Source organism: Ictalurus punctatus, chromosome 20, assembly GCF_001660625.3.
Source record: "Ictalurus punctatus breed USDA103 chromosome 20, Coco_2.0, whole genome shotgun sequence".
Classification (NCBI taxonomy): Eukaryota; Metazoa; Chordata; class Actinopteri; order Siluriformes; family Ictaluridae; genus Ictalurus; species Ictalurus punctatus.
The window spans coordinates 16480533-16492771 of NC_030435.2; the positions used below are offsets into that span (position 1 = coordinate 16480533).

Below are 12239 nucleotides of genomic sequence, written 5' to 3' on the forward strand. Positions count from 1 at the left end.
AATGGTTTCCTTATTGAGGTTAAGATTAGAGTAAGATTTAGATGTAGAACCCAGCCGCATTAATAATTATGGCAGTGGAACATGTCCACAAGGGGTGTCATTTACCAAGTTGGAGTGTTCACACAGTCGTTTTGGAAAATGTTTATATCCTACCTGTACTCCTGAGTGTGTGTAAATTTAGGCATAAACTAATGTAAACTTCGACCTGACTGACTTCAAATCATGTAATTTGCATGGATTACTGTGCTTTTATGTTAGATTATACTGTCAAGTTTAAAATGCTTATTTTGTAATTACATTTACAGCATTTAGCAGACACCCTTATCCAGAGTAACTTACAGAAGGGCTTTGGAGTCTCTATCAAAAACACATCCTCATGCTAGTTCAATAGTTCAAAATTTTTAAAGAAAATTTTGTGAAACCCAGTTATATATTATTGGCATTAATTAAAGAATATGAAAAATACAGAAGGTTAGCTAACACAAACCCATAAATTAAAACTCATTCAACTATAACAAAATAAATGATGGTGTATAAAAGAAGGATGGGCTGCTCTGTCTGTGCATAGACATAAACTATAAACAAATGACTCAGCTAAAGTAAGATTTAGCTCACGTCAGGCTGAATCTGGCTTCTTTGTTTAAAAATTTTTTTTTTAGAATTTGGTTCTATTTGCCTATTTGCCACGGCATCTCTGTTTAATTCTGTGCAACACTTCCGGAATACTAAACTATTTTAAAATAGCAGTTTGCCTGGTGTGATTGATGTGCATGATCACCTGGGTGCAGCAGATCTTTTTTCTCCTCCATTGTTATGGCACATCATGTCACCTTACTTAATTCAGACCTAATTCCTAATTTTGTGTCTAGATTTTGCCCTTTCCAGGTGCTGTTACACTGCTAAATATTTTTATTGGTATAGAAGTGATTCAAAATAACTTCCATTCTGCCTTTCTGCCTTGTCTTTCACTTTAGTATTCATTTTGTACTCCCAGGTATCTGTGTATTTGCTTTTATGGAGTTTTGTGTGTGTCACTACAATCAAATGAGCTGTGTCAGGAACACACTTTGCACTTTATGTACAAAGAAGCGCAACGTTTCTGAAACCTTTGTAAATCTGACAGAAAAGTTTAGTTCAGTTTGGTTTACACAAACATTTATGCACAACTTAAATAAAAGATTGATATATGAGGCACAAGGATAGTAAGACAAATGTGTGTGTGTCTGTGACATTTCTCAGTTACATTTGTCTGTGTTGCATTCAGTTGTTATAGTGTCATGTTTGCAGATAATGGCTAATACTTACTAGAGTTTATATTGGAGTTGCTATGGTGTGTGTGCGTGTGCATGTGTGTGTGTAGGAACTGTATCTCCTCTAGAGATCCTTACTGTGGCTGGACCAAAGGAAGCACATGTTCTCTCCTCAGACCTGGTACCAGGTGAGACTCTGCACATCATAAATTGTCGTCTTCATAATTTCAGTTCTTGTTCATGTGTGTTTATTTATTTATTTTTTGTATGTAGACTACCATTTGTGCAGGACATTGAGTATGGGAACACCACACATCTTGGAGACTGTGATGGTGAGTTGTTTCAGTTTGTCATAGTTTTTATTACACAGGACTGGATGGTGTATTCCAAGCAGAGTGTGGTGGACTATTCATACCACTTAATGGATTTGATCATCTGCATATGAAACAGTACATAACACACACAATTAAATATTATTATACCACAGGAACTAACATGTTTCACATTCCACAACATTAATTGTAACTACAAATGGATAAAATGTATTACGTGTCATTCTTTTTAATTGTCTCAATTAGTTAGTGCTAGCAAATTGTTGTGGTCTAAGAGGAATAAACATGAGATGCACTGTTAAAGGAAAATAATCCATGGTGGAAACAGTAACACACTTCATCACACTACCCCATCATTGATTATTTTTCTGTAACAGCACACCCTATCATGTTTTATTCCTTACTTATCTTTGCAAGGTTTAACTCAGAATGTACATACGTAGGTCATATGATCACTCCTCATACCCAAACAAACACACAATTCCCATTTTGCCCCTGTTCACCGTGTCCACCCTTTGCTAGATGAAGCTGCACTGCACAAGCCTTTTTACCACTGACAACAGTCTGTAGCAAGATGGATTAACCACTCTCGGGGGAAGAGAGAGAAACAGAGAGAGAGATAGACAGAGCAAGATAGAAAATGACAAACAGAAGTGTAAGAGTGCGAATGTTAAGCTACAGAGTAAAAGTTTAGTAACAGTGGGAAAAGTTACATGAAAAATCACAGAGAGAACAGGTTAAAGTAGTTTTCATTGAACTCAGTAAACAGTCAGGCTGTAACAATGAATTTCACTTTTTGAATACTCTTTAAAATGTTTTCTAAGGCAAAAAGGGAAAAAACATCCACCTTCAAATGTTTCAAATCCCCTGTTTTACTATTAGTTATGTCTCTTTTAATACAATATGCAGTGGGCTCATATAGTTACTAGGAAGTGTGTGTGTGTTGCATTGAATTCCATTGTGAAAGTTAAATGGTAAATGGTCTGCACTTATATAGCACTTTTTTAACCGTAGCGGTTATACAAAGCGCTTCACACTGTTTCTCATTCAGGTTAGTTAATGTGGAGGAAATGGTGGTGGAGGAAATACGTAAAATCCAGTTCAATATCAGCAATGAGAAACATCACTACATGATTATATATATATATATATATATATATATATATATATATATATATATATATATATATATATATATATATACACACATATATTGAATCGAAGAGTATAATATTGCCTGTGCACATTCTTCTTTGCTTATGAAAATGACTACAAAATTAACTACATTATGATTGTAGACAGGACAAGGATATTACATGTTTTTAGTAGTGCAGGAAAGAAAACTGGACCACTGCCAGCAACAAAGGCAGCATACTGCAAAGCCCAGCAGAATGTTCTCTTATAAGTTTTCTTCTCAGCTTTTGCTGTCATGGCATAGTGATGGATTAAACCAGCTGCTAACTCTTGTAGAAAGTATACATGCTCAATTGCTCATATTCAAAACCCAGTGATCTATAATAAAAAAAAATTAAAAGAATATTGAGGCATAAAAAGCAATGATGCCTTAAAGGAATCAAACCGACCCATTTTACCATAACCCTCTATGCACACCCCAGCCACGGATCTACCCATGATATCTAAGAGTAAAGCTTTTTAACAAACTGTGTGACTAACAAATAGAGTTAAAGCATGAGACTGAGTCTGATTCCTTACCACTAAGTTTTCCCCTACTAAGTTATTGCACAGCTGGGGGAAGGGGGATATGTGGAAAACAGGGAACAGCTCTGTCCACTGCTGTGGTTTTAGTTATTCTAGGTACTAATAAAGAACCTGCACATTTTGATCAAAGCAGGATGTAGTGGATCATAATAGACCAAATGTTTTCTCAGATCCTGTGGATGAGACCATTCAGTGTTTATAGGTCATTAGTAGTCTTTTATAATCAATAGCACCAATATTGTTTTGCTAAAATAGAAAGAAAGTCAACAAGGTGTTACAGTGATCCAAACTAGAGGTGATAAAAAATTAACTACTTGGTTTTTTTTAAGCTAGAGATTTAATAGCACTGTGTTGTAGCTGAAATAATTTTATAAGCAATATTAGCATTGTGCTATAGGTTATATTTATATTATATTACCACACCATGCTGACAGTGCTGGGATTTCTACCTTTCTACCGACTTTCGGTTTAGACCACACCCACTTAGGGTTTAAATCCAAATACAGATTAATATTTGGAACACTAAAGAGTCTTCTGTTACTCCCCTAATATGTAACATAGACATTGTCTTCAGTCTTCTGTAAGGAAAACACAGATGAGTTGTTGTTGTTTTTACAAATGCATATAAAGCCTAAATTCCGATTCAAATGTGCTTTCAAAAATACAAGCTGCACAAAGCTTCTCTCCGTTAGGCCTTGTCCCTGCATGCCAGGTTTGAATTGTGAATTCCAAATCCATCGCAGCTTTCTGAATTGTCTCAGCATTCTGAGATGAGTTCTAGAAGTGGAACAGAACAGCAGCAGGGTTTCCTATCCAGAGCTTTGAGGGCACTTGAGCAGAAGGGCGTAACTGGTTTTCATGCTAGCCCTGCAGAGGTGATTATAGAGCTGAGAAAATCTTCCCAGCAGTTGGGATTCCTCTGATCAGCAAGACACAGAAACTTTCCTACTTTATTCTCGGCAAACTAAAACATCTGCCTTCAAAGCTTAAAATGTTCAACCTTAGAATGTTATTTTACATTATTACTTCAGGTAACATTTTAAGTAATGGCAAATGCAGATAAAATGCCCTCTTGTACACTGTACAGTACTTTACCATTGACTTGCACATAAGACACTTAATGTGTATGTAGGGGAAAAAATGTTAACAATGAATGAATTTTGAGTCAAATTTATGTGACTGAGAAATGATAACTGACTTTGAAAGCACTTTGACCTGGCCCTTACAGAAAAATCATATACAATTTCACTTGTGATCATGTGTTTTTCACCGATCAGCCATAACATTGAAAACACTGACCAGTGAAGTGAAGAACATTGATTGTCTCATTGCAAATGGCACCTGTCAAGGAGTGGGATATATTAGGCAGCAAGTTAACAGTAAGTTCTCGAAGTTGATGTGTTGGAAGAAGGAAAAATGTGGAAGTGTAAGGATCTGAGCAACTTTGCCCAGGGCCAAATTGTGATGGCTAGACAAATGGGTCAGAGCATCTCCAAAACGGCAACTCTTGTGGGCTGTTCCCGGTATGCAATGGTTACCTACCTGAAGTGGTCCAAGGAAAGACAATTGGTCAACTGGTGATAGGATCATGGGTACCCAAGGCTCACTGACGTGTGGGGAGCGAAGGCTAGCCCATCTGGTCCGATCCCACAGAAGAGCTACTGTAGCATAAATTGGTGAAACAATTAATACTGGCTATGATAGAAAGGTGTCAGTACACACAGTGCATTGCAGATTGGGGCTGCCTAGTCCAGACTGGTCAGAGTGCTGACCCCTGTCTACTGCCGAAAGCACAATACAGTAGGCATGTGAGCATCAGAACTGGACCATGGAGTAATGGAAGAAGGTGGCCTTTTCTAATGAATCATGTGGATGGCTGGGTGCATGTGCGTTGCTTACCTGGGAAAAAGATGGCACCATGATGCACTGTGGAAGAAGGCAAGTCAGAGGCAGTGCGATGCTCTTGGCAATGTTCGGCTGGGAAATCTTGGGTCCTGGCATTACTGGTGTTACTTTGACACGTACCACCTACCTAAACATTGTTGCGGACCAAGTACACCCCTTCATGGCATTGGTACTCCCTAATGGCAGTGGCCTCTTTCAGCAAGATAATGCGCTCTGACACACTACAAATATTGTTCAGGAACGGTTTGAGGGGCATGACAAAGAATTTAAGGTGTTGACTTGGCCTCCAAATTCCCCAGATCTAAATCCAATCAAGCATCTGTGGGACGTGCTGGACAAACAAGTTCGATCCATGAAGGCCCCACCTCGCAACTTACAGGACTTAAAGGATCTGCTGCTAAAGTCTTGGTGCCAGATACCACAGCACATCTTCAGAAGTCTTGTGAAGTCCATGCCTCGCAATAGTAGGCTGGTGGTTTCACTATGTTATACCCTGAAACTTTGCACACAATCTCACATGAATAACACGTTGTCACGTGAAAAGGAGCAACAACCATATGCCCTAAAGATGATATGTAAACAAACGATATGTAATATGAAAACAAACGAATCCTAATATTCACATGTGAATCTTGATCATATGCCATTCATGTAACTTTTCTGTAAGGGTTAAAATACTACATTTAAATACCATGATAACCAACAACATGGTAGGAAAAAAATATTTTTGTGAATGTAAGAGGTAAGTTTAAATATGGTATAAATGCCACTTCATTTTATTGAATAAATTTACAAACAACAACCACAATGATTCGAGACATTATTTGTAGTGATCATGTAGTTATTTTACACAGACTGTCATGTGGATATAGTGATTCTGAAGCCATAAATATGAGGCTTGAAACTTCTACAGAAATAGTAAAACAAACAGCAAAGGGATTTGATTTTGTTAGTAATTATTATTATTAAATAATTATAAGCAAATCTCGTACCAGCATATGATGCACTTATTTGAGCACTGTTTGCAGATTTAGTGTTTAATACAAGCAATGTCAAAATAAATGAAAAAGTTAATGGCCCAGGTTATTAAGGCTATAGACTATGGCTCCATTATAACTATTCTATAATGGATGCTGTCTTAGACAGAACCATAAATGTGAATTAAGTGGGAGTGTTTGGTTTTTTTAATCAGTTGCTCTGCCTTTATACACAAAAGGAGGATGATAAACAAGGAGCAATCTCCGTGCTTATGAGCTCCCTTCCTTAGGAGTACTTATTTAGCTCCCTTATTTAGAATTGATTTTTAAATCCGCCTATTGGTTTTTAAAGCTCTTAATAGCATAGCAGATTCATACAGCAGATTCATGCCAGGCAGTGTATGTTCTAAATTAAGTTTTACAGTCATAAATGCTGGCTTTCTGAGTATCCCAAAAGTTGAACAAAGCAGAAAAGTGGGCTGTCATGATTGTATTTACCTTACTACTTGCAGCATTTTAGCATTCTATCCCATTTTAATATCTTAATTATTATTCAAACACTAGTTTCTTATTGTTCATTACACAATCCTCACAGTGCTCAAATCTGAATCGTTGAATCTGTTGAATGCTCAAATCTGACTGATCAGTAGGTGTTGATTTAATTTCTTATGACAGTACCTCTGACAATAGTGTGAGCTGCAAGGTTTATATTATCGTGCTCATTCTAATATGTTATCATTTATATAATTCCAACTTACACAGCAATTTGTATGCCAGACGTGCCATATAAACGGATTAAAATATGTGTAATTGTTGATATAGTGAAGTTTTCTGTGAGAAGATGTTTATTTGGCATTTATAGAAGGAGTCAGCACTTTATAACAGTAAGAGGTAAAGCTGTTCTTTTAAGTTTCCCAACACAGGAATGTCTTCAGGATGGAGGCCTTTTCAGTTTATCAGTAACACGACAAGCTGTATTTTTTGTCTTATTCCCTTAAAAAGAGGGAATAAACAGAGGCTGGTAAGGGAAGAAAAGTTTATAAGCTGTTATAAAATAAGCGATAACAGGAACTTGTTTCATGGATGTTCCAGAATGTTGGGCTTCATTAATGAAATTGGATATGAATGAATTTATTTGTTCATCGTTAGCAGGAGCATTCATGGTACTCATGAAAATCTGGTTGACTCAGAAAATCATTCGCATCCTATGAGAGCATCTGAGATTGTCAAATTGTGTAATTAGTGTATACAGTGGTGCTTGAAAGTTTGTGAACCCTTTAGAAAGAGAACCCAATTAAACAAATGAGACAAAAATATTATACTTGGTCATTTATTTATTGAGGAAAATGATCCAATATTACTATATATTACATATCTGTGAGTGGCAAAAGTATGTGAAGCTGTGCCTTCAGTATCTGGTGTGACCGTCTTGTGCAGCCCATTCCTCAGTATAGAACAGCTTCAACTCTGGGATGTTCAATGTTTCCTCACATGACCTGCTTGCTTGGGATCCTTCCACAACATTTCTCTTGAATGAAGGTCAGGATTTTGACTTGGCCATTCCAAAACATTAACTTTATTCTTCCTTAACCCTCCTATTATGTTATGGGTCAATTTGACCAATTTCCACATTTGAGATGTCTGAAATACTGGTTAATCTCTCTTTTTCTCTTTGACTTTTCCTCATTTAGAGTCATGAACTCATATACAAATATTTCTTCTTTTTGTGGTCTCGGACAAGCCATAAGAAAGGTTTACTGTTCTAAGCTGTTGTTTGCTGTTTTTTAAACTGTGGAAGTTTCCTCACATGACCAGCTTGCTTTGGGTCCCTCCACAACATTTCTATTGAATGAAGGTCAGGATTTTGACTTATCCATTCCAAAACATTAACTTTACTCTTCTTTTACCCTCCTATTATTTTATGGGTCAATTTGACCAACGTATAAGAGGAATAAAAGACTTTGGGATTTGTATTGTTATTGGAAAATAATCAACTTTGGGATAGTAATCACACATCCATATTTGGTACGTTTACATGGACAGCAATATTCCAATATTAACTTGATTACGACAATACTCTGTTTAAGAAACTACCATGTAAACAGTAATTATTGATTACCTTAACCCAATAAACACAAATGGAATTAAGACATGTGGAGCATTCCTATTTTAGTCACTCTATAGACATTCTATTTATGAATTCTATAGACATGTACACACATTAATCACACTATTAACGTTGTGTGGGAGTTTTCACGGTATTGTGCGACAGGACACACACATGGCAGCACTCAAACGTTTGACGGCAAACAAGAGAGCATGGCTACGTCCGAAACCGCACGCTTACCTACTACATAGTATAGTGTACATGCACTTCGGCTACTATATAGTGGGTAAGTACGTGGTTTGGGACACAGCTCATGGCTTCAAGCAGTCGTCTATTTGCACGTATAGCATGACAATTAATTAACTGCACGTGAAGCTTTTGTGAAATTAAAAATAAAAACACCGAAAATTGTACACGGTACCACAACGGAGACCAACTGTATGTTGATACGTGTAATTCTGGAGCGAACGTCGGACGGCGTGGCATGGGGACATAATGACGTGTGCAGTTAATCGATCTATGTTGTATAACATGTAAAACGGTACCATGAAAAGAATATTCTAAAATCAACTCATGTAAACACCTTAACCAGAATATTCTCTTATTCAGAATAAGGTCAATAATTAGATTAATTCTGTCTATGTAAACTTAGTCATTGTTGATAGAAAAATTGTGAAAGAAAAGCATGCCCCAGTTGTGCTTTATTCCTTATATATCAAGTTTTATTTTAGTAATGTTATTCACTTTATTTAATTTTTCACTCATTGTAAATTTAAAAAATAGAGGGAGTTTGATTAGGAAAGAATTGAGCTGTGCAATGTGAAGATGCACCAGGTCTGGGATTGAAAAGCCTATTAGAATAAGCAAAGCAATAAAGTACAGCTTAAGGACACTAAATGTTTAACACAAGATGTGGATTGCCAGCTCACTGTAGCATTTAGAAAATGCACTTCATTTCATTTTTTTGCCTTGCATTCGTATAAGCCTCTTAATTTTATCAGACAGCTGTACCTCGGCACAGACAGGAAGAGAAATAATGGACCAATATAAAATATAAAATAATATTAGGTCTAATAGTCCAACGTTCATAAACTGAAAGAAGTCAGGGTTGAAAAGCCATTATTTTTAGATTGTAATATGGTTTTCTCCAGAAGTCATTTTCATTTTAAATGTTGAAAATATAATTGGACAGCATATGTTATTACTTTGAGAGGGCCTAGTGCTGTTAAAGCCCAAAGCGATTGTGTCTGAATAATGGTAGGAGCATATCCATTAAGACTGTGAAGCACCTTGTACTTAATAAATCATAATAAATCTTGACACTGTCAAGGAAAAGGACAAGCAACAAAACAATATCTTACATGAAAATGAAAGATTTATTTGACACCCCTTCTAGCAATGGGAATAATAACACATTTTTCATTTGAGTCCAAACTTAAGCAAAGCTAGAGGCATGAACTTCTGTCCATGACCTAGAGCAAACCCACATCAGCCTTGCTTCTGTCCTGGAGGCTCCGACAGCCATGGAAATGCTGCGGCCTAAGCATGGTCACCTCTCTGTCTGTATAACCTGATTTATGGGGATGATGTGGAGTCTGCTCTGCCATTAAAGCGTCATAATATATAAGATACAGTGGAGTCTCAGCACGCATAGCTGTCCTTGTGGCCTCTGCACATCAAAGAGCAGCCTCACTTCAAAGAGTCGCCGTGTCCATGACCTCCAACATGGGCTGAGGAGCGAGATGTAGTTCTCTCGAGTGTGGTGCTCGATGTTGCCTAATGTCGAAAAAGGGGGTTTTAGACTTTAAGAACAGATGCAGCAAGACAATGGTTTCAGCTTCTATAACTGATCATAAGCGGTGGTGTCTTTTCCAATTTCAAACCTGTTTCTTTTCCTCTTTTGTTCGTTTTGTCAAAGGGAAAAAAAACCTCTTTGAGGTTCTTGAAAACTCGTGTCCTTTTATCCTTCGATAACCAAGTGACGCAGTACCAAGAGCGGTGTTAAAAGTGAAGTAAAAAAAAAAAACTTTTTGAGAGAGAGGTGTGCAGCCGGACAGAATGACAATAAGAGCGACTGAGTGAGTTTTATGTAATGCTCTGTTGACTCTTAGTGTGCTTGAGCTGCTCCCAAAGTGCTATATTGTGAAGAGAGGCCTCTGACTAAGGTGAAGAGGAAGGTGATGATGGTTGAAGGTACTTGAGAGTGGTGAGAGACAGCAACAAAGAAGCAGGAGTGTGAAGAGATAATATAAACCCAGAATCATACTCGGATAGCTCTCTACTCTCAAATGAAAGTGTTTATTTGTGGCCGACTGGAGTTAATTTAGAGTTCATTCAACAGCGGGAACATTTCTTTGTAGCATTATACATGCCCTGCTATTCTTCATATACATATCTTTCCCCCATACCATCCATTTTGTAGATTGCACTGTGTGCGGGTGTCTGTGTGTACTATCACTGCACTAACCTCTGTCACAGTTTTCTCTCACACAGTCTCTACATTTCATATAATCCTCAAAATATAATTTCTTGAAGTTTTATTGGTATTATGTGTTCTCTGAATCGATAACAGGTGCACACTGCGGCAGGGCAGAAGTCAAAAGCCATCGGCAGGCAGAGTGTGTGATAATGGGATTCAGAATAGAAACTCAGCCATGCTGTATAGCTTCTCATTTCTAAGGCTGTCAGACCAGAGAGCCCACACACACACACACACACACACACACACAGACATGCTTACGCACACACACGCACACACTCAAAGTATAGGAGAAGCAGGACTGAGCAAGGGGAGAAGAATAGATAAGAGATTGAGAAAATGGTGGCGAAAATCAAGGACATCCCACAGGACGGCAGAGAGTAGAGATTACAGGAAATGCCAGAGAGAGAGAAAGAGAGAGAGAGAGCGAGAGTAAGGGAGGGGTAAGGACAGAGGAAATGAAAAGGAACCTGAAACCTATAAGCATAATTTTAATGCTTCATTATTACATTTCAGTATTGTGAACATACACTGAAGTGTTGATCTTTTCTATTCGTTTTCAGAATGATCTGAGAACAATTCATAGAAATGATAACAAATAAGGGCAATTTTCTTTACCACACAAAAATAGCAAGATTTCCGGGTGTTTTGTTGCAGACTGATTAACAATTTAAGATCCAGGACTTGTTTTTCAAGGCTCTAATCCACACTGTGAAATGGGACATGTCTCTGGTAATGCGTTCTCCTCATGAGTGCACTGACATGCTCCTGCATAGTTCTTGACTCTATATAACTGATCACTTGAACAGAAATTTCAAGTCACTTGATAGATGGAGTTTGCATTGCCAGCTGTCTAAATAAAGCAGTGTGATCGCTAAGTCAATATTTCTCACGGTTGATTGCTTTTTAATTGGTAATCTTCTAAAGGTTAAGGAAGTCAGTGTTTTTCTGAAGCGCCACTAATGCTGACATTTTCATAAAAGCTGTGAAAACCATACTTACCTCTCTCTAAACTCTTTTAGCAGGTAATACTTAGAGATACTGACAAATGTATTTTTTCACATTGTAGCTCCTAGGGAACAGTGTTATTGTTATGTAACATGTTGCATACAGACCATACCAGAGTTCTTGGGAAATGGATGATTACACTGTTGTAACAAATTGAGGAGTTTGAATGTAACCTTCATGTTCTCTTTATATTTGATTTGAATTTACTGCTGACCCAGACCGTGTCTCTTGAATTTATAGTACAAAACTTATATATATATATATATATATATATATATATATTCCTGTGCCTATTGTAGCCTCAGATTCCTGTTCTCGAGTGACATAAGTGGAACCTGATGTGGTTTTCCGTTGTTGTATTCCATCCACCTCATGGTTAGGCTTGATGTGTATTTTGAGATGCTTTTCTGGTCACCACGGTTGTAAACAGTGATTATTCGAGTTACTGTTTCCTTCTTATCA

The 12239-nt window shown here is 37.3% G+C and overlaps 1 protein-coding gene across 1 annotated transcript in view; it reads left to right on the forward strand.

The window, feature by feature from the left end:
- The window catches only part of sema6ba (sema domain, transmembrane domain (TM), and cytoplasmic domain, (semaphorin) 6Ba), a 165286-nt gene that overhangs the window by 148610 nt on the left and 4437 nt on the right, over positions 1-12239 (forward strand). Inside the window, exons 15-16 of the mRNA XM_047162430.2 lie at positions 1361-1438; positions 1524-1582. Coding sequence (XP_047018386.1) covers positions 1361-1438; positions 1524-1582 — 137 coding nt within the window. The remainder of the gene's footprint in view (positions 1-1360; positions 1439-1523; positions 1583-12239) is intronic.